At 43.5% G+C, this 20,978-nt stretch overlaps 1 protein-coding gene across 1 annotated transcript in view; it reads right to left on the bottom strand.

Annotated features, from left to right (window-relative positions):
* KREMEN1 (kringle containing transmembrane protein 1) overlaps window positions 1-20,972 on the bottom strand; it is a 72,683-nt gene extending 51,711 nt beyond the window's left edge. The window contains exon 1 of the mRNA XM_049618968.1: window positions 20,876-20,972. Coding sequence (XP_049474925.1) covers window positions 20,876-20,972 — 97 coding nt within the window. The remainder of the gene's footprint in view (window positions 1-20,875) is intronic.
* Window positions 20,973-20,978: the final 6 nt, after the last annotated feature.

The following is a 20,978-nucleotide window of genomic DNA, read 5'->3' as shown; positions in this document are numbered from 1 at the left end:
GAATCCCAATCACACAAGTCTGGGAATGACTCACATTCCCTGGTAATGAAGAACAGTCCTCCCCATGCTGTTTGAGATAGAGATGCAACAGAACAGTCAACAGGAGGGAGCGAGCAGAGGCCAAGTTGGCATTTTTCTCTCACCTCTTTCTGAAATTCCTCCCTACAAGACACACTGAACATCGTCTCAGGTCCAGTTAATAAAATGACAAAATCCTTGCAGGTGCAACCATGTGCTTCTAAAATCTGCTTCTCAGACTTTGGGGGGGATGGGAACTGAGGCTGATAGGATTTCCCCCCACATATTGCATGCATTAAATTCACAGAGATTCATGGGAAAGGCACAGTATAAAGAGCAATTTTTAAAAATTAATTTAGTTGAAACTGACAGATAGAAGTACTTCAAACACTTCTTGAAGATGTTTCACCAGGAACCTGACGATCTGGGGGAGTTACACTGACATTCTCAGCTGTCTTTCTTTCCTTCCCCTGGCAGGCACTGACCTATAACTTCCGGTATGAAGGGCTCTTAGTGCTGCCTCCTGGTGAAGTGCATGCGCCTACTTCAGTCTAAGCACGTGAACAACATGAGCACATCTACATTCTAGAAGATGCTTTTTTATTTTATTTTTAATGTTTATTTATTTTTTTTAGAGAGAGACAGACAGAGCACAAGTGGGGGAGGGACAGAGAGAGAGGGCAACACGGAATCCGAAGCAGGCTCCAGGCTCTGAGCTGTCAGCACAGAGCCCAACATGGGACTTGAACTCACAGACTGCAAGATCATGACCTGAGCCAAAGTCAGACACTCAACTGACTGAGCCACTCAGGCACCCCTAGAAGATACTTCTTTTTATATTTAAAATCTATCCACAGACCATCTCTCTGCCTGTATCCCCTTCCTCCTACTATCTGGGCTCTGTGTCTTGTCTGGAATAGCATGGTTTTATGGACAGGCAAAATAACCTGGAATCCCAGGCCGTACAGAACGTCATAACAATTTATCACGTTTGGCGTGACATTCATATATTACGGTAAGGGCGACTCATCAGGTAGGGGTGCCTTGGTGACTCAGTTGGTTGAGCGTCCGACTTTGGCTGAGGTCATGATCCCATGGTTGGTGGATTCAAGCCCCGTGTCAGGCTTTGCACTGACAGCACAGAGCCTGCTTTGGATTCTCTCCCTCTCTCTCTGCCCCTCCTCTGCTTCTGCTCTCTCTCTCAAAAATAAATAAACATTAAAAACAAAACAAATGTTCAAAGGTAATTGAAGAAGACAGTTCAGTGTGGCATAAAATACACTAAACCGAGAGCCTAAGCCCTGGCTTCTTGTCCTGGACCTGCTGTTGGCCAGCTGTGCGACCTTGGACGAATCACCGTCATCCACAGCACCACTAATGCTTACATAGTGTTTTACTGTGTGCCAAGCTCTGCTCTAAGTGCTTTACAAATATCAACTCCCCACCAACCCTGTGGGGAGGTCCCTCAATATCCTACTTTACAAGATGGGGCAACTGGGGCACTCAACCACCCCCTACAAGGCCTCTACTGGAGCCCCCTCAGGCCATCCTTGTTTTCTCTATCCTCCCCCTCACCCCACTTCCCATTCATCACCAAATCCTGTTGACTTTCTTAAATATACACCCTGAAAGTGCCCTCTCCTCTCCATCTGGGGTGCCACCCCTTAGGCCCTTCACCATCAGAGGACAGCACAGCCTCGTTCAGGACTCACAGCTTCCGCTTCTGTATTCCTGCAATCCATTCTCCACACAGGTGCTCAAAGTGCCCAGGAAAATGTGAGCACTGGAAACAAAACCCAAACCCTTCATCTTTGCCTGCAAAGCCTCAGTGATGTGGCCCCAGGCCTTCCCTCTCACTGTACTCCGAGCTCTTCTAGTCACTTGCTGTGCTCCTGCCATATTGGTTTGCTTTTAATTCTGTAAACGTACCATGCTATTTCCTGCCCAAAATGTTCTTCCCTTAACACCTCCCAGCGCAGACTAAATGTTACCTCAGAAAACCTGTCCCCCCCATCTCCACTCCTTGTTTTCTGCTATTTGTCCATTTGCTTCATAGCATTTATTACCACTAGGAATATGTATAATCTGCTAGACAGGGAAAGAGGGACTGTGTGTGTGTGTGTGTGTGTGTGTGTGCGCGCGTGTGTGTACATCAAACCCTATCCCAACCCCAGGGTTAGAATGGGACCTGGGAATTTGTATTTCTAAAAAGCTGCCTAGGTGCTTCTGTTAAGTAATTTGGCTTGGGAACCACTAGACTGGATGATTCCAAGAGCATCAAGCCAATCTTTTGTCAATTGCTAGAATTTTAATTGCAATGTGCTAATACATCTTTTACTCCTACCACAAGTGGTTGAGGAGTGGCCCAGGAGCCAGAAAGGCAGGCCAACCATTGGAAGGCCTTAGCAATAGACAGCAACCTGCAGGATGGTGGGGTCAGCGTTCCCAGAGGCTCAGATGACTTGATTTGTAACACAAAAGAATGTGGCACCTCTCCACATCTGTCAGTCCACATGAATGGGGATGAGGTGGCATCTGAGAGAAGGAATGGCAAAGTGCAGGCTTGTTTGCTTCAGTCTGTTTCTCCTAGACCTAATCTTATTCTCAGTTACATTAGGGAAACGGAGGCAGTGTACCACATTTTATGATTCCCCCCCCAACCCACACACACACACAGATTTGCCCAGTGCATATCAATTGTGGGAAAAAAACCAAGAAGAACAAACTTGAGTATTCTGGATTAAGGTGATATCACATCTTGATTTCATCAGAACATCAGAGTGGGTAAGGAAGGAGGACCCCTCCTCCCTTAATTTCTACTGCTTGAAACTGATATAAGCTTTGGCTAGATAAGCAAGAAATGGCTTAAGCCAATAAAAAAATAAAATATCACATGATATTTATGCATATCACAGCTGTATATTTATGCACTCAGTGAAAGGGAATGAACAATGGTGAGAGATCTCATGTCTAGGATATCATTAATCAATCCATTCAACAAATACTTATTTAGTACCTACTATGTGTCTGACACTGTTCACAGCACTGGGGCTACACTGGGGAACACTGTGCAGTCACAGAGCCTGTGCACACCCGTCCACACACAGGGGAGCCACGTTCATGAAAAACTAGTCAAATTCACATCAGGTAGTGAGGAGGGCTATAAGGAAAAATGGAGTAAGGGGATGGAGACCGAATGGTGGGGGTTCTCTCTTAGAGAGGTTGGGCCAGAAAAGGCCTGGAGTGGAGGAGGCATTGGTCAAAAGGAGGAAACAGAACCATGTAAACAATGTGGGAAGATCGTTACTGATGGTGGGCACAGCAAAGAGAAGACCCCTGCAGGCCCCTGACATGCTGGGCAGGTATGGGAACTCAAGGCAGCTCCTTTAACCTGGATTAGGGTGAGTGGGTGGGAAGTGAAGAGGAGGAAAGCAGGCAGGTAAGGCCAGGACACACAAGGTCTCGAGCCTTATATGAATCAGATTTTGGCCTTTGTTCTAAGTGAGGGGGGAAGCCAGCGGAGGGTTCTGAGTAGAGAAATGACATGATCTGATTTACCTTTTAATGCAACTGTCTAGCTGCTGGGTGGGGGAAGAACTTTGGAGAGGTAGGAACTCAGCCAGGAAACATTAGTCAGGTGGTTACAGCAGAAAGACAGGCTGGCAGCCGAAAGGTGGTAAGAAGTGGCCAGATTCTGGATGTACTTTGAAGGCAAAGCCAAAGGTATTTGCTGGGGTTTGAATACAGGGTCTGAGAGAAAGAGGAGTGGGGTATAACTCCAAGGATGGGGGCCTGAATGGAGAAGTCATTTCCTACAATGGGGAGGACCCAAGAAGGGCAGAGTACCTTGGGTGGAACCCAGGGTTTGGCTGTGGATCAGTTGAGTCTGGGTGGAGATATACAGTAAGCAGATGGCTCAGTGAGCCTGGAGCTGAGGAAAGAGGCCGAGCGAGGATGGGGCTAGAAATGTGGCAGTAACAGCATGGATGCGTGGAGGGAACAGGATTACTGTGTGTGGAGACAGAAGATATTTGGGCCGAGCCCTGGGGTCCTGCAACATTTCAGGCTTGGAAAGAGGAGGGCCTGGCGCTGATGAGTGAGAAAGTGCAGCCTGAGAGGTGGAGAAAAGCTAAGAAAGTGTGTGGGTCTCAGAAGTCAAGGAAGAAGGTGATTTGAGAGGGAAGGAATAACAGACTGAACAGAGGAAACCTCATTTCCTCATCTTCTCTGGCTAGATCCCAATCACCTCACAGAATTCATCTGTTTGACTCGATCTCTCCACCAGAAAACTCCAAATATTTTGTGTTGGGGATTGAATGGAAATAGGCCTGATGTGAAACATAAGCCTGACAGAAATTTAGTAATACAGCAGAAAACTTCCTCCATAAGGCTGGCATCAAAGCACCCAGAGCATTAATTCCACTTTTCTAAGTTGCTAATTCCTTATCTTTTCCCCTGTCATCAAAATCCTCCAAAGTATGGCATATGACATTTATTTGAAAAATTGGAGATGCTAATTTTATTGAAATTTCCTTGAGATAAGTGGAATCACATGAGGATGATCAAATCCTTGGCTGAGAATCTTGAGCGAATGATTTTGTGGCAACTGGCTATTTTCTGTAGGACCTGCTATGCTATGAAGTGATAGTAAGATCTGTGGGCAAGGCCCCACGTTTGGTTGAGAGCTCAGTACTCCTTCACTGCTAATTAAAGCAAACTGGAGCCTTCTCCCATAAAGCTGTTATTGTTTGTTATGCCTGGAATTTTGAAGTGTTGGGCATAACGAGAAGACCTGATGCCATATACATTCTAAACTTTGATTTTTATACCTCAAAATCCATAGGATCTCACATATTCACATGGTATATGTAAAAAGTACTTGGAGATTTCAATAATTGACAGGCATGAGCTGTAGAAGACATAGAAATACTCCCCCCAAAATATTTTCCACATTACAGTTCTCAGTCTACCTCTTGGGGAATCCTTGAAAGATGGGGACCCGCTCCATAGACAAATACTACATATACAACATTGACAATTTCAGAAGTGTTCATGGAATTCCTGAAGCCCTTCTATGCAGCCCCAAGTTCCATTAACTCTAAGTACCCTGAAATAAGTGATATCTACAGAATACACACACACACACACACACACACACACACACACACACACACACAGAAATTTATAGGCTTGAATATTTAATTTCAAGGGTTATGAAATAGTTTAAATCAAATACCATTCTGCACATAAACTTTCTATTAACAATGTGGTATGGTATGGAAATCATACATTAGGGTCTGATGCCAGACTTCAGCCTATGGTTTACAAGCTACAGGCACTCAGCTAAACACTTTGAGCCTCAGTTTCCTCACTTGTAAAATGGGGGATTAGGGCTCAGGGCAGCTGGAAGAATTAGAGGACGTACAAGTAAAATGTCTAGCACACAGTAGGTATCCGATAAGTTATTACAACATAATTATAAAGTTTTTTTAAATAATCAAATTTTATTATAAATTTGAGACCATGATGATCACATATTTCATTCTGGTCCAGAAAAATAATTATTTATAGGGATGCCTGGTGGCTCAGTTGGTTAAGCATTCAACTCACAGCTCAGGTCTTTTTTTTTTTTAAAGAGAGAGAGAGCATGGGTGGGGGAGAGAGGCAGAAGGGGGGAGAGAGAGAATCTTAAGCAGACTAGAATGTGACCCTGGGATCATGACTTTAGCCAAAATCAAGAGCCTGATGCTCAACCGACTGAGCCACCCAGGGGGCCCTGAGCTCGGGTCTTGATGTCAGTTTGAGTTCAAACCCCACATTGGGCTCCATGCTGGGCATGAAGTCTGTTTAAAATAATAATAATAATAATTAATAATAATAATAATAACCTATATTAATTACCTATGCAAGGCAATATAACATGAGAGGAACATCATCCTATTATAATTCTGTTTAATGTTATCAGGCTGCCATCAGCATAGAAAATATATGTGATGTGAGTCCTGTGTTGAATCCAAACATTCAATGAATAAGAGATAAAAAGCTCAGGTCATGAGATTGAGCCCTGTGTTGGGCTCTGTGCTGACAGTGCAGAACCTGCTTGGGATTCTCTCTTTCCCTCTCTCTCTGCCCCTCTCCCACTTGTGCATGTCCTCTACCTCTCTCTCTCTCTCTCAAAATAAATAAAAAATAAACATTAAAAAAAAAGTTTTTTTTAAATGTTTATTTATTTTTTGAGAGAGACAGTGGGGGAGGGGCAGAGAGAAGGAGAGAGAGAGAAGGAGAGAGAGAATGCCAAGCAGGCTCTGTGCTATTAGCACATAGCCCAATGTGGGGCTTGAACCCCACCAAACTGTGAGATCATGACCTGAGCTGAAACCAAGAGTTGGACACTTAACCAACTGAGCCACCCAGGTGCCCCACAAAATGAACACTTTTTTTTTAATTAAAAAAAAATAGGGCACCTGGGTGGCTCAGGAGGTTACACATCCAACTTGGGCTTAGATCATGATCTCACAGCTCATGGTTTCAGGCCCCTCATTGGGCTCTGTGCTGGGCTCTGGGCTCAGAGTCTGGAGCCTACTTTGGAGTCTGTGTCTCTGTCTCTCTCCCCTGCTCACAATCTGTGTCTCTCTTAAAAATAAAACATAAAAAAAAAAAAAAAAAGAATAAGAGGTAAGAAAAGGGGCACCTGGGTGGCTCAGTAGGTTAAGCGTCGTACTCTTGATTTCAGCTTAGGTCACAATCTCATGATTCATGAGTTTGAGCCCCACATTGGGCTCTGCACTGACAGCAAGGAGCCTGCTTGGGATTCTCTCCTTCCCTCTTCTCTCTGCCCCTTCCCCCCCCTCAAAATAAATAAACTTAAAAAAAAGATTAAAAAAAGGTATAATGTAGCAAATAGATTTTTTTAATGTTTATTTGAAGAGAAAGAAAGAGAATGCATGAGCACAAGCAGGGGAGAGGCACAGAGAGAGGGAGAGACACAGAATCCCAAGCAAGCTCCATGCTGTCAGCACAGACCTGGACATAGGGCTTGATCTTGGGAACTATGAGATCATGACCTGAGCCAAAATCAAGAGTTTAATTGACTGAGGCACCCAGGTGCCCCACAAATAGATTTTTCTTAATCAAAATTTCAACTGTGTGATGAAACACATCTTTATTTATATGTTCTAATGAATCCTATAACTCAATATCTGTATGTATTATAAACGAGGAAAATGCCAAGTTAATAAAGTCCCAGCCAACTGAACTCTGCCAGCTTGTATATGTACAGCATTTTTAAAGTTCATGTTCAAAACCATGAGATGTTCTTTTAAAATAATTAAAACTTGACATATATGAGATAGAGGCAGGAAAACAGCAGTTAATCTAAAAGACATTCTATTCTTTGACGAGATTTAATAAAGTTGAAGATTGTGTTCTCAATGAGGCTCTATAACTAGGTCATTGCTAATTACACTATTTGTCTGAAGCCATACTATTGAGAAATAGAAAATTTTTCTCATATTGAGTCCAGAATATTCCTAGTTTTCTGGTAAAATTACTAGTTGGATCTCTATCCATGATATTTATGGGAGTCACTGTTTTTAATCCATCAAAGTTAAATGTCTGTTCTATGTAGGACCACTCAGCATCTCTAGTGATCCTATGTTGGAAGAATTCAGCTGAGTTTGACCGAGTTTGGAATCAACATGAGTCAATAAACACTAAATTCAATTATTTTATGTCTTAAAATAAGACAGCAGAAAACATTTTCCAATGGGAATATCTTCTGTTCCTTCAAAGATATCTCTAAAATTTGGTTAAGTGGGTAGAATTCTAGAAATACAAGGCTGAGGTGGAAAAAGCTCCCATTTAGAGAGCAATACAACAGTGTTGCCAAATGTCTGCTCAATACACCTACTCTGCTGGGTTTCTGGTACAGATCGGTATCCAGTGGGAATTTGTGGATACATCTTCAAAGCGCATGCTCTTGGGAAAAACGGATTTTTGCACACACTCAGAAGTGCTATAGGAATGTTTATTTCAGCTATGCAGAACCCTGAGGTAAAGAGACACATGACTGTGGGAAGGCAGTGATTTCCAACATTTTCCTACCCTGACATGGCTGAGCTAAGAGCAGTGGTTCCCACGATCATATGGAGGCAGGTTATCAGATCTAGACTAGAGACAGGATAATTTTCCGTATACATAGTACATATGGGAAATCACTGGAATAAAGAGGAAAGCATACCAGATAACCAGCTGACACTGTGTGGTTTGAGCAAATCACCTGGACACTTGAGACCTCTGTTTCTTCACCCGTGAAACAATGGGTTTTGAGACAGTCTCAATGGCCCTTCTCACTCTTAACTCAAATATCAAAACTCTATCATAATGAAACTGAAGTTCAAAAGTCTGGGATGATGAAGTTCAAAAGTCTGGGATGATGTTCAAAAGTCTGGGATGATTTGAGTGTTGATGGCTCAAAATCTCTTCCAAGCTTAAAACTCTCTAAATCTGGGACACCTGGGCACCTGGGTGGCTCAGTTGGTTGAGCATTAACTTCAGTTCAGGTCATGATCTCACAGTCTATGAGTTCGAGCCCCAAGTCAGGCTCTGTGCCCACAGCTCAGAGCCTGGAGCCTGCTTCAGATTCTGTGTCTCCCTCTCTCTCTGCCCCACACCCATTCACACACACACACACATACTCTCTCTCTCAAAAATAAACTAAAAATGTGAACAAAATTTTTTAATCTGGGACACCTGGCTGTCTCGGTCAGGAGAGCATGCAACTCTTGATCTCAGGGTTGTAAATTCGAGTCCCACATTGGGTGTGGAGGTTACTTAAAAATAAAATCTTCAGGGGCACCTGGGTGGCTCAGTTGGTTAAGCATCCGACTTTGTGACTTCGAGTCCTGCACTGGGCTCTGTGCTGACAGCTCAGAGCCTGAAGCCTGCTTTGGATTCTGCATCTCCCTCTCTCTCTGCCTCTCTCTCTCTCTCTTTCTCAAAAAAATAAATAAAACATTTTTTAAAAATTTAATAAAAAATAAATAAAGTCTTTAAAAAATGTTTAAAAATCTTATAAAAATAAAATAAATCAGACCCTCTAATTCTACATGTTTCTCTAATGGAAGTGACAATTCTATGGTAAAAAACAAAACAAAACAAACAAAACAAAATTCAACTCCCATGTGGGCCCTGAATCTATCAGAGAGGTACTTAAGCATTAAGCATCCTTTTTGTTTAAACAAAACTACATCTTCAATAAATAAATAACAAGGAAAAAAGAGAAAGAGGGAATCCTATAGGTTAATAGAAACTCTTGTCATATCACCTAACTGTACCATGCTTAGATCCTGAGTTGAACAGTAAAACAACCCAAGAGACAACCAGGGGAATTGGAACATTGATTACTAACAGGGTATTTGATGATATTAAGGAATTGTTAGTTTTTCTAAGTATGATGATGGTAATGGTACTGTGTTTTTTTAAAAGAATTTTAATTATTTATTTATTTATTCATTTATTTGAGAGACAGAAAGGAGAGAGAGAGAATCTGATGCAGGGTTCGATCTCCTGACAGATCATGACCTGAGCTGAAGTCAATAGTTATGTGTGGTTTTTTTCAATGTTTATTTAGTTTTGAAGGAGAGAGAGAGAGAGAGAGGGAGGGAGGGAGGGGGTGGGGGAGGGGCAGAAGAGAGGGAGACACAGAATCCGAAGCAGGCTCCAGGCTCCAGGCTCTGAACTGTCAGCACAGAGCCCGACATGGGGCTCAAACTCACAAGATCATGACCTGAGCCCAAGTCAGACGCTTAACCAACTGAGCCACCCAGGTGCCCCAAGAGTTCTTATCATTTGGAGATACTTATTGAAATACTTATGGATGAGATGATATATCTGAGATTTGTTACAAAATAATCTAGTTGGGGAGACGAAGCCAGTACAAATGAAATAATACTGGCCATGGTTGATACTCACCGAAGCCGGGATATGGATATATGGGATTTCCTTACATTCGTCTATGTTTGCATGTGTTCTCAATTTCCCATAATCAAAATTTGTTAAAGGATACCTTGAACACATGTTGTTTTTTATAATTAATCTACCTTAGTTTCTTTTTAAGAGCTGTAAACAAACTCAATCAGCTGTAAATTCAGTCATCTAAAATTAAGATCGACATTCACAGATCATGTTCTTGGGCTATGTATTAACAGTTGAAATGATCACAGAACAAGCTATACTTTTGACCAAAGTGGAATTACCATAAAAACAATCACTCTAAAAAAAAAATCACTCTAATGTTCTTAAAGTTATCAGTAGCTTTTTATTCAAAAATGTTTTAGATCTTTCTTTTTATTCAAGGAAACAGTGTCCTTAAAAACAGTAATGGAAGAAAAAGTCATGCCTCTCAAAGTTATTTTAACTAAAGAATTTATACTTTTGGAAGGGCGCTTGAGGTCTTCTATTTGAATCTCCGGTTTCTTCATCTTTATTAACAGATGAAATATTTAATTGTTTAAAAGACTATTCCAAGAAAATTGAACCTACCATAAGCATAGGACCAGAGGTTCAAGTTCAGAAGACCCAGGAAAACACTTCAGAGGGGAGTCCTTATTATTTGTTGTATAAAACTTTGGAAAACAACCCAGAATGCAGTGCTGGTTGGGTACCACTCTTTTCCCATCTGGCTCTCATCTTGAATATGCTCTACTCCTACCCAGGCAGGGCCCACTGGAAAATGTGCCACAGTTGCCACTGTGAAGGACTTGTGTTTCTGCCAGGAACAGTCACCATGAATACACAGTGCTCAAGGAATTTGTATTTATCATTTAGGATATTAAAAATGCATACAATAATCAAATTGAAGACCAAAAGATAGTTTTTGAGAAAGAATCTAGCTCTATAACATACACAGAGAGATGAAGCCAACCCTCAGTGAAGGAATGGACTCATTCAGACAGAAGTCAACCGTCAGAAGAACTTTAGCTTCACGAATGAACCATGGATTCTACTGCCAACGCTACCAGCACATATTCTATTGCTTTGGTGATCGTGTACCTCTCTTGAGTTAATCTTTGAATACAAACGGATCTACTTCAATCTTGAAATGAAATCTCATGCTAGACTAGTTTTCACTTATGCTTAAGATATTTTAAATCTTAAGATGTTTTAAAATTCAAAATCCAGGGGCGCCTGGGTGGCTCAGTCGGTTAAGCGTCCGACTTCGGCTCAGGTCACGATCTCGCGGTCCGTGAGTTCGAGCCCCGCGTCGGGCTCTCTGCTGACAGCTCGGAGCCTGGAGCCTGTTTCAGATTCTGTGTCTCCCTCTCTCTGACCCTCCCCATTCATGCTCTGTCTCTCTCTGTCTCAAAAATAAATAAACATTAAAAAAAAAATTTAAAAAAAATAAATAAAATTCAAAATCCAGTTCTCTGATGGAAAATAACTTAGCGCCTTATAAATCAACTTTAAAAGAAACAAAAACAAGATAAAAAGATGGAGCACTATTTGAAAGGTCATGTCTAGAATAGATAGCACTATACTCCTACAGAAACTGGGAGCTCTAAAACAAGTCCCACAGCCTGGTCAGACTTTATCACCTTGAACTGTAATTGCTTAAGGAGCACCTGGTCCCGCTTCCACTAGCCCGTGAGTTTCTTGTGCATCTCATCTTCGTATCTTCAACAAGTACAGACCCCTCAGAACATGACTGGCAAATGTTAGCTGAATAAGGGAAGCAGGTATATGGGGGACCTGGGGGGAAAATGCATTACAGACATATTGAGTGCCCTGGTTTCCTCACCATAAGTTGGTGAGGAATCATGACTTACCTCGCGATGACTTATGAGAATATGAGAAGTTCCAGGAAAGTTTAGGTAAAATCAAGTACTTGAAAATCAAATACTTGCTATTTAAGCCAGAGGAATCTGCTATTTAAAGGAACTCTATGGTGAAGCCATGTAATAGGGAATAATCAACCGCCTTTGTAATGAAAACATACATTTTATATTCTGAGTTTGCTTTAAGCAGGAGACACCTGGCACAAATCCACTTCGCCTCCGCATCTCTCGACCAACCCTATTTCACACTGTCTGAAGCTCTCAATCAGTATAAAAGGAGATAAAACAAACTGATATAATCCAGCTTCTGGACAAGTTTCATCAGTATTGCCTGTGCCCTATTTTTAATTTCAGATGGCAAGAAAGTTCCCCTATAATGGAGTCCTGGAGGGCAGCCAACGCTCCATGGAAGCCAGGCTATGGGCTATTCAGCTTCCCTTGGTTGATATGGGATGGTCAAATAAGAGTTCTTGAGTGGGGAGCTAACGAGCAGGTCCACAGCATGTCTCTAAAGCATAACTTTTTTATTATTTTTTTTTCTTTTCCAAAATTTTATTTAAATTCTAGTCAGTTAACATAGAGTGTGACATTGATTTCAGGAGTAGTGATTCCTCACTTACATATAACACCCAGCCCTAGAGCACATCTTTAAAATAAAACCCAAAGCAACAAAGTGGTCATCTTTTATGAATTGGCACAGGCCTGAGTCCTAGTCAGAGATGCTGGGCATACAAACAATAGGCATTTGATAGGCACTTGTTAGTTGGTCCCGAGGTAAAAATATGATTCAAGCGACAAGTTTCAGAAGCTCTAGCCAGGGAGACAGTTTTGGGCAGAAGGAAAGACTCAGTGTAGCACTAATTTATAAACAAACACAAGCAGAAGCTGTCATGTCTAGGCCAGCCACAGCAATAAGGGTAGACAGTGACCAACAGATTGATTTCATAGTCAAAGGTATAAAGTTTCACAGAGCTATAGCAGGGTTGCCAGATTCAGCAAATGAAAATACAGGATGCCCAGTTAAATTTGAATGGCAGATAAACGACTGATCAAAGTACTTTTTTAGGGTAAGTATTCCCAAATACTGTATAAGACAGATTTATGCAAAAGAAATTATTCATTGTTTCTCTGACATTCAAATTTAACTGAATGCCCTGTATTTAATCTGGCGATCTTCCTCTAGAGAGTAGAAACACGGTGAATCTCAGATGACCTTACTCCATTTAGGTTTCCAAAACACTGTCCACAGAAATGCATATGGACCTCAGATATGGATAACGAAGAATCTACTTTCTTAAGAGTAATCAACAAAATGTTGATCAGAGTTGCCTCCTCCTAGGCCACAGTGAAGGGAAGGACAAAAGAATAACACAATTAGGATGGGGTTTCTCAACCTTAGCACTATTAACATTTGGAGTCAAATAATTCATTGGCGGGGCCGTCCTGTGCATTGTAGGGTGTTCATTTTAGCAGCATCCCTGGCTTCCACCCGCTAGATGCCAGTAGCATACTCTACCCCGCCCCACCCCACCCTGAGTTATGACAATCAAAAATGTTTCCAGATATTGCCAAATGTCCCCTGGGGGCAAACTCTCCTCCAGTTGAAACCACTGAATTAGAAGAAATGGTCAAATAAACAGAAAGTGTCATATCCATTAACCAGTGGTCACATAACAAAAGATTCTTCTCAAGGGAAAAATTCTCAGCTTGCCCTGGATGCCCTCAAGCCCGTAATAAGGATGAGAGGCCTAGTGATTTCAGCTAAGACAATCAAAAACCCCTCATCTGCCACAAGTGCTAGAGAAGAATCTTTGGTGAGCCAAGCCAATGAAGCTCTGCATGGCAGTGCGCACATCACAGCAAGCAGGGCGTCGTACACAGCCTTTGAAGACGTTCCTTTTAAGTTAACCTCCCTTCCAACTAAACTTTTTCCAAATCTCTTCCTGCCATTTGGAAGTTGAGTGATTCTCAGCTGAAAAGGCCTGTATATACGAGGTGCAGATGGCGGCAGTTACGGCCCTCACCAGATGCTGCAGTCTCTAATTTGATTGAAAGGATATAATTAGACAACAGAAACACTTTAATGAAAGAGCAAAACATGGAGGGAGGGAAGGATTGAAGGCCCTTAACTGATGCCAAAACACCCACCAGTAATAGAGGCTTTGAGTCTGGGGAAAGGGAAGGGGAAAGCCCCTTAAAAGGACAGTCCCCATCCTGTTTATTTCCCCATAGACATAGGAATAGGGATTTTATTATTGTAGATTTCCACTGTATTTTATGTGGGAACAATCTGATTAAAACCAGAAGAGTCTTCGGAAGAACATCAAAGAAAAACAAATATGGCTTCTGTGGTCATTATTAAAAATATTTTTACCAGCCCAATAATCATCTTTGAAGATGAATTTTTATAGATTGAACAGCAGCAAGTAATTTACATACTGTGATGGCACTGGTTAAGGATCGCTACCATCGTAGAAGAGGACTGCTTGGTCGCCATGCTTTCACGCAACTTTAGGCCACCAAGGAACACGGACAGCCATTTAACCTATCTGCTTGGAAGTCATGAAGAAACCACGCAGAGTGAGCTGTACATGCTGATGCTGCAACCATTTTGGATCATCTTTAAAAGTTGCTTATGCTGTTTTTACTATTTCCTAGCTTTCAAACTTTGAGTGTGAGTATACTGCTCTGGTTCTAACCAAGAATCTAACCAAACTGAAAGAAATCCCGCCCTCAAAGTCTGAAGTTGCTAATGTGGTGTGACACTGGGGTTTGGAAGCCGCTGCAGGCTCCCCAGCCCACTAGAAGCAGGGCCCGCCCTTGTGGTAAATTGAACAATAAAAGTTTAATGCTTTGGCAACTTGCCAAGGATTAAATCAGTGGCAAGAGAAACTGGAGGCTGGGCCTAGCAGAGGAGCAGCCCCTAGAAGGTCCTGTTATAATTGAGAGGAATAAAGGCAACCTTGCATGTCAGATGGCCTAAAATCTTTTGTCTGTGAGAGATGCTTCCCAGCACCCAACTTCATTTGTCTTCAAACTTACAAGGCCAGGGTGCCTGGCTGGCTCAGTTGGTGGGGCATGCAACTCGAATCTCAAGGTTGTAAGTTCAAGCCCCACGTTGGGTGTAGAGGTTACTTAAAAATAAAATCATAAAACACACACACACACACACACACACCAAAAAAACTGTTCCGAGTCCAGGCTAGGGAAGGTGCTTTCCTAGAAAGAAGATTAAAAGCGGGTGGGAGGAGTAGGGAGCAGGGGATTTCCTTGGAGGAGGAGAAGCAAACTTCTATATAGTGGCTATTTTTGAGAAGTATGAACACCCTTCTGACATTTCTACAATGGCCTCTCTCCTTTCTCTGTTCAGTCGGAATCCAGGATAATGTCTCAGAGGTGAGGTCTGGAGAAGAAGCCACTGTCGTCTTGAGAAGACAATACTAAAGACCACAGAGAGAGGGAAAAACAGAGTGAACTAGGGCTGCTCGTCCTGGACTAACACATCCGGGTTCCAGCTGGACTCTCAAGGTCAAACTGAATATGGAAGGAATGTCAGTCATTGTTCTGCCCCACTCAGGGGCCCCGCACAGTGAGCCAGCCAGAAACCAACTTGCCAAGTGGCATCAGGGGGCTTGGGGAGATCTCACCTCAAAACCTCCATAGGTAGTTTTCTATGGGACACATTCATTTCCTCCTCTGTTGTCCTAATTCAGGAGGCAAAAACTTCGGCAAAAGCTACAGATCCAAACTTCCGGCCTCTCTCAAGTGTTTTGCATTAACTGTTCCACAGTACAAACACAATCAACTTGGTATGTTTGAATGCTTCACTTTGTTTTTCAAAAATGTTTTAATTAAAACAAAATAATCAGCCATGCTAAGCACATTGTTGTGTTTTAAAGGCCACTTTAAAAATGAGGACAGAACCATGAAAATAAAATTCAATTGTTTAGGAAAGTGATAGAAGTTTGTTTTCTTCTTCCTCTTCTCCTTCTTTTTTTTTTTTTTTTTTTTTTTCCTGGCTGTTTTTCTGTGTCTCAGGCTGGTGCCACCTGCTGCCTGGGCTTTCCTCTGAGAAACAGATCTCTCAACCGTTTGCTCCAAGCAACATCTGCATAGTTGAACAAACATGGGCCAGTTCCAAGGCAGACACTATTTTCTGTATGTAGCACACACTGAACCATACTGAATTTCTTCTTAAAGCATTTTTTAAAGCACTATTAAAGATCCAAATGTATGTGCATGAACTTTCCCTCATGTAGCTTTTTAAAAAAATTGTGGTTAAATATACATAAAATTTACCATTTTAATCATTTCTACTGTATGTCTCTTAAAATTAGTTAATAGTAAAAGGAAAATGGTTCATGTTTTTCACCAAAATCAAGCCTCCTTTTCACCTTTCCAGACCAGTGAACACTGGAAAAAAATCAATACACATGGACCTTGAGTAGGACTTAGCAAAGTATAGCCTTGGGCCCAATCTGGCCCACTCCCTGGCTTTGTATAGCCCATGAGCTAAGAATGGTTTTTAAAATTTTAAATGATTGAAAACAATCAAAAGAACGATATTCTGGGGGCACCTGGGTGGCTCGGTTAAGCGACCGACTCTTGACACCGGCTCAGGTCATGATCTCATGGTTTGTGAGTTCAAGCCGCGCCTGCTCGAGATTCTCTTTCCCTCTCTCTTTGTCACTCACCTGCTCCTGCACTCTCCCCACTCCCCCGCCAAAATAAATAAATAACCTTTTAAAAAAATGAATAGTATTTTGTGACACATAAAAATTATATGAAATTTTCAAATTTCAGTGTCCCTAAAGTTTTATTAGAATATAGCCATGCCCATTCATTTATATTTGTCTATGGCTGCTTTTGCCCTACAAAGTCAGAGTGGAGTAATTTCAACAGAGACGGTACAGAGCCCACAAAGCCCAAATTATTTACTGCCCTCTACAAAAAATGTCTGCTGGGGCACCTGGGTGGCTCAGTTGGTTGAACATCTGACTCTTGATTTCGGCTCAGGTCAAGATCTCAGGGTTGTAGGATTGCACCCTGCATCAGGCTCTGCACTAAGTGTGGAGTGTGCTTGGGATTCTCTCTCTCTCTCCGTCTTCCCAGCTCATTCATGCTCTTTCTCTCTCAAGAAAAAAAAAAAAAAAAATGGAGCACCTGGGTGGCTCAGTCAGTTAAGCTTCCAACTTCAGCTCAGGTCATGATCTCATGGTTCACGAGTTTAAGCCCTGTGTCGGGCTCTGTGCTGACAGCTCAGAGCCTGAAGCCTCCTTCGGATTCTGTGTCTCCCTGTCTCTCTGCCCCACCCCTGCTTGTGCTCAGTCAGTCTCTCTCTCTCAAAAATAAATAAAAACATTTTTTAAAATAAAAAAAAAATGTCTGCTAACATCTGACCTAGAGCTTCAGATGGCATTAGAGGCCCCCAAATTCTAAACTAAAGATGTTACATTGCCCATCACCAAAAATCCCTAATCTGTATATTGTAAAGGTATCTAAAACAATATATTTTATCTTCATCATTTATTGCTGTTGCTTTAACTATGCTAAATAGTGATATTATCAATAATGTCTATATTAAGTACACCAACTTGTTGCTTATTAGTAGTGAGCCTAAATGGAACTTCTTTGTGCTTTCAGATTTATAAAAGGTCTCATTGCATATCTCAAACATTAATTTCTTTATTTTTATTTTTTAAGTTATTTATTTATTTTGAGAGAGAGAGAGAGAGAGAGAGAGAGAGAGAATCCCAAGCAGGCTCTGCACTGTCATCGTGGAGCCTGATATGGGGCTTGAACCCACGAACAAACCATGAGATCATGACTTGAGCTGAAATCAAGAGTTGGACATTCAACCAACTGAGCCACCCAGGCACACCGCCGCATATCTCAAACACAGAAATATCTTTGTCTAGGAGCCCAAACAAATTTTCATAGAAACACCAGAGTTCTTTGATATCAGGTCAATTTTGACAGGTTTGTGTTTCTTAAAATACTCAAAGCATAAAAATAATGAGTCGACATGAAAGCATGTTAGTCCTGTTTACTCCTATCAGCCCCTGTGTTGCATTCAGGTAAACTAACATTAATGAAGTCCTTAAGAGGGACAGGGCTCTATACTGTATGAAGCAGTCACTGTTCACTGAACTTACAGGTTCTACAGCAAGACATACTACTGGCTAACAGGATGAATGCCAGATGAGGATTTAGAGGAGAATGAGCATCATAAGGTATTCCAGCAAATGTAACCTGAGTTGAGAAGCTCTGTGGATGCACACCTGACAGCCCCCAAAGGCAGTGAAACAGCCAAGCAGGTAGTTTGCCTTAGGTGGAAGGCTGAGATAGCACAATTCTGCCCAGCCTTCTCTACTTTTCCTACCTCTAGGCTCTCCCCTGCAGGTCAGTAAATTCCAAATGGGAGCCCACTTCAGAGAGCTCATTAGCCCTAGGGCCCTGGCTACCTTCCTCCTAGAAAGGAAAGTCTAGATTCCACCATCAACTTCTGCCCTTATCAGTTGTGAAGGAAGGGAGAGAATCTCAAAGGAAGAATGGAGAGGAGAAGGGAGATCATTTGGGGTTGGTTATACACTGTAATTAGAACTAGCATTGATGGGGAATGAGCTAACTGTTTTTATAAAGTCAGCATTCAAAAATGCAAACCACCAGTAATTTAAATATTACAAAATTGTGCAGAATATAAGTATTGAAATAATTTTTTCCATCCACAAAATTTCAGAGAAAATTACAGTATCAAAAAATATAAAATGGCAAGTTTGGCATATCCTCAAGGATTTAAGAAACTAGTAGGCAGGCTTGAGACAGGATGTGATGCTGAAGACCATGTGGTATCTCCCTAAAACTGCTTCTGGAACTAAAGAGGAAAATCCTGACCAGGGCACAGAAGCCCTGGTATGCCAAGATGGTAGGAAACAGAGCTGGTGAGGCTTACTGGAGCAGGAACTTGGGTCACTTCTCATAAATCATCTCACAATGGTTATTTATTTATCTCTAACTCACACTCCTAAATAAAAGCGCACCAAGGTTTCAGGTTCAAACTGCCTAAGAGCTGCTGCATTTGACCCCTCCTAGCAAAGCAAGGATGTCTGAGGAGAGGATGCCACCTTCTAACAAACATAAGCGGAGTTGAGTCACTTAACGCTTTTCAGAGCTACTACTCTGCCCTTTCCAGAAGGGGAACCAGTTTATTTCCACCCATACCTCTCTCTCCATAGAGGACATTAAATCCTGACCACACACAGATGGCAAAGTGGAACTAAGGGGTTACTAGGTTACAGTTATGTTGACATATCCTGGCTCTCGGAAAGATCCTCCTTCATTCTTCTCATACGGCAAATAGCAGAAGAGATCAAACTTCTGTAGCAGTTTTTGCAGAAGCCCCCAACAAAGCTGCCGATCACTCAGAAACCACTTCCTGAGCCTAAAGTTAACAGTACTTGGAGACCCCTTTCTATTGATCTAAAGCCAAGCTTTGCCTTTTACAGGGCTCAGCCAGACTGGAAGCTCATAGCATTCTCAGGGCAAATGAGGTGTCTAGCACTTGGTGAACTGTGAAGCACTATAAAAAGTATTATTAAAATATGTTTATTGACTGCCTTCTGTATGTGGGTGTTACCACATCAGGCAAAGGGAGTTCTCATTATCTCTCCTTTACAGATGAGGAAACTGAGGTTCTGAGAGCAGAGTCATGGCCCAAAATCACACAGTAAGTGACAATACCAAGTTCTACCACCTCCCCCCCAACCTTCTTTTTTTTTTTTTTTTTTTTTTTTTTAATAATCCAAGCTGGTAGGTAAACAAAGCAACTGAGTTTTCTTTCAGCAACAAACTCCTGTCATTCCAGCAACACAGTCTGCGACTTTGGGTGGAGAACCCTTAGCCGGTTTTCCTACTACGGCAAACCTGTAATGAACCCTTCCCGTCCCTTTCACGAATGCCCAACTCTCAACACCCAAACAACCTGCAGAGAAATGTAACCAGGCCAGACAACGCCCTCGTGCCTGCTCTTCAACTTGGAGAGAGTTCTGCGAAGGAGGGTGTGGATGGAAGCTAAGCAAAGTCCCCGCTTCCATCCTAGTCCAGGGCCCCACCTCGGGAAGCCCTGGCCTTAGCCTTGGCCTGGGAGTGGGTGTCTGTTTAAAGTGTAGGATTACCTGGGACAAGGGGCTCTGCACTGCACCCTCGGGATAAGCACCCTAAGATCTGTAGGGGAGGTTTCCCATCACCCCTTCCTTCCTCTCACCAAGCTAGGCCCGCACCTGAGTTTGGGGAAGCTCAAGCGGCCCCGGAGGTAAGGAGGGGGCGTCCCGGCTGGGTACAGCGGGTCGTCCCGAGCCTCGGACCTGCCTCTTGCAGGGCAGGCAAATCAACTCGACTCCTCGCGAGGCAGAAAGTACAGTGCTGGGCAGGCGGGCGCAGCCGGGGACCTGGCAGAGGGGCTGGGCGCCCGCTCCGCTCGCCTCCGCACCCGCTCCTGAGCCGGGAGGCACACGAGGGCTGGGGACGCGGGGGGCGTCGTCGCGGGTCTCGCGAAGGAATCCTGGCCCGGGGGTGTCGCTGAGGCCCTTGGGGAGGGGGTGTAGCGTCTCGAGGGAGGGTACGCCACTGAGAGACAGGGCGGGATCCCAGAGGTGCTGGGGCAGAGGGGGCATCCCGGCCCGAGGGGAGACGCTGAGGAACTTGAGCAGGGGGTCCCGGGTCCTCAGGCCGGGGAGACTTGCCAGCCCGGGAGGCGTCTCTGAGGAGCTTGGCGAAGGGATCCCTAGAATAGGTACTGGGGCAGACAGGGCGCCCCGGCCCGGGGGGCGTCACCGAGGGGCCTGAGGGGGAGTCTCGGGTCCTGGGGCTAGGACCGCCCCGGCCGGGGGGGGCGTCGCTGAGGGGCTGGGAGAAGGAGTCCCGGGAGGTGGGAGCTACGGGTTGGGCCCCCCCCAGGCGGGCCGGCCCGCGTCGCCCCTCGGGCGAGCTCGGCGCAGGGCGGGCGCCGGGGCTCGCTCACTCACCGGGTCCGGGGCCGAGGCCGGGGCTGGGCGCGGGCCGGGCCGCCAGCGTGAGCGCGGCGGCGGAGAGCAGGGCGAGGCGGGCGGCGGGCGGCGCCATGGGCCC

Source organism: Panthera uncia, assembly GCF_023721935.1.
Source record: "Panthera uncia isolate 11264 chromosome D3 unlocalized genomic scaffold, Puncia_PCG_1.0 HiC_scaffold_8, whole genome shotgun sequence".
Lineage (NCBI taxonomy): Eukaryota > Metazoa > Chordata > Mammalia > Carnivora > Felidae > Panthera > Panthera uncia.
This window is presented reverse-complemented; position numbering and strand designations above follow the sequence as displayed.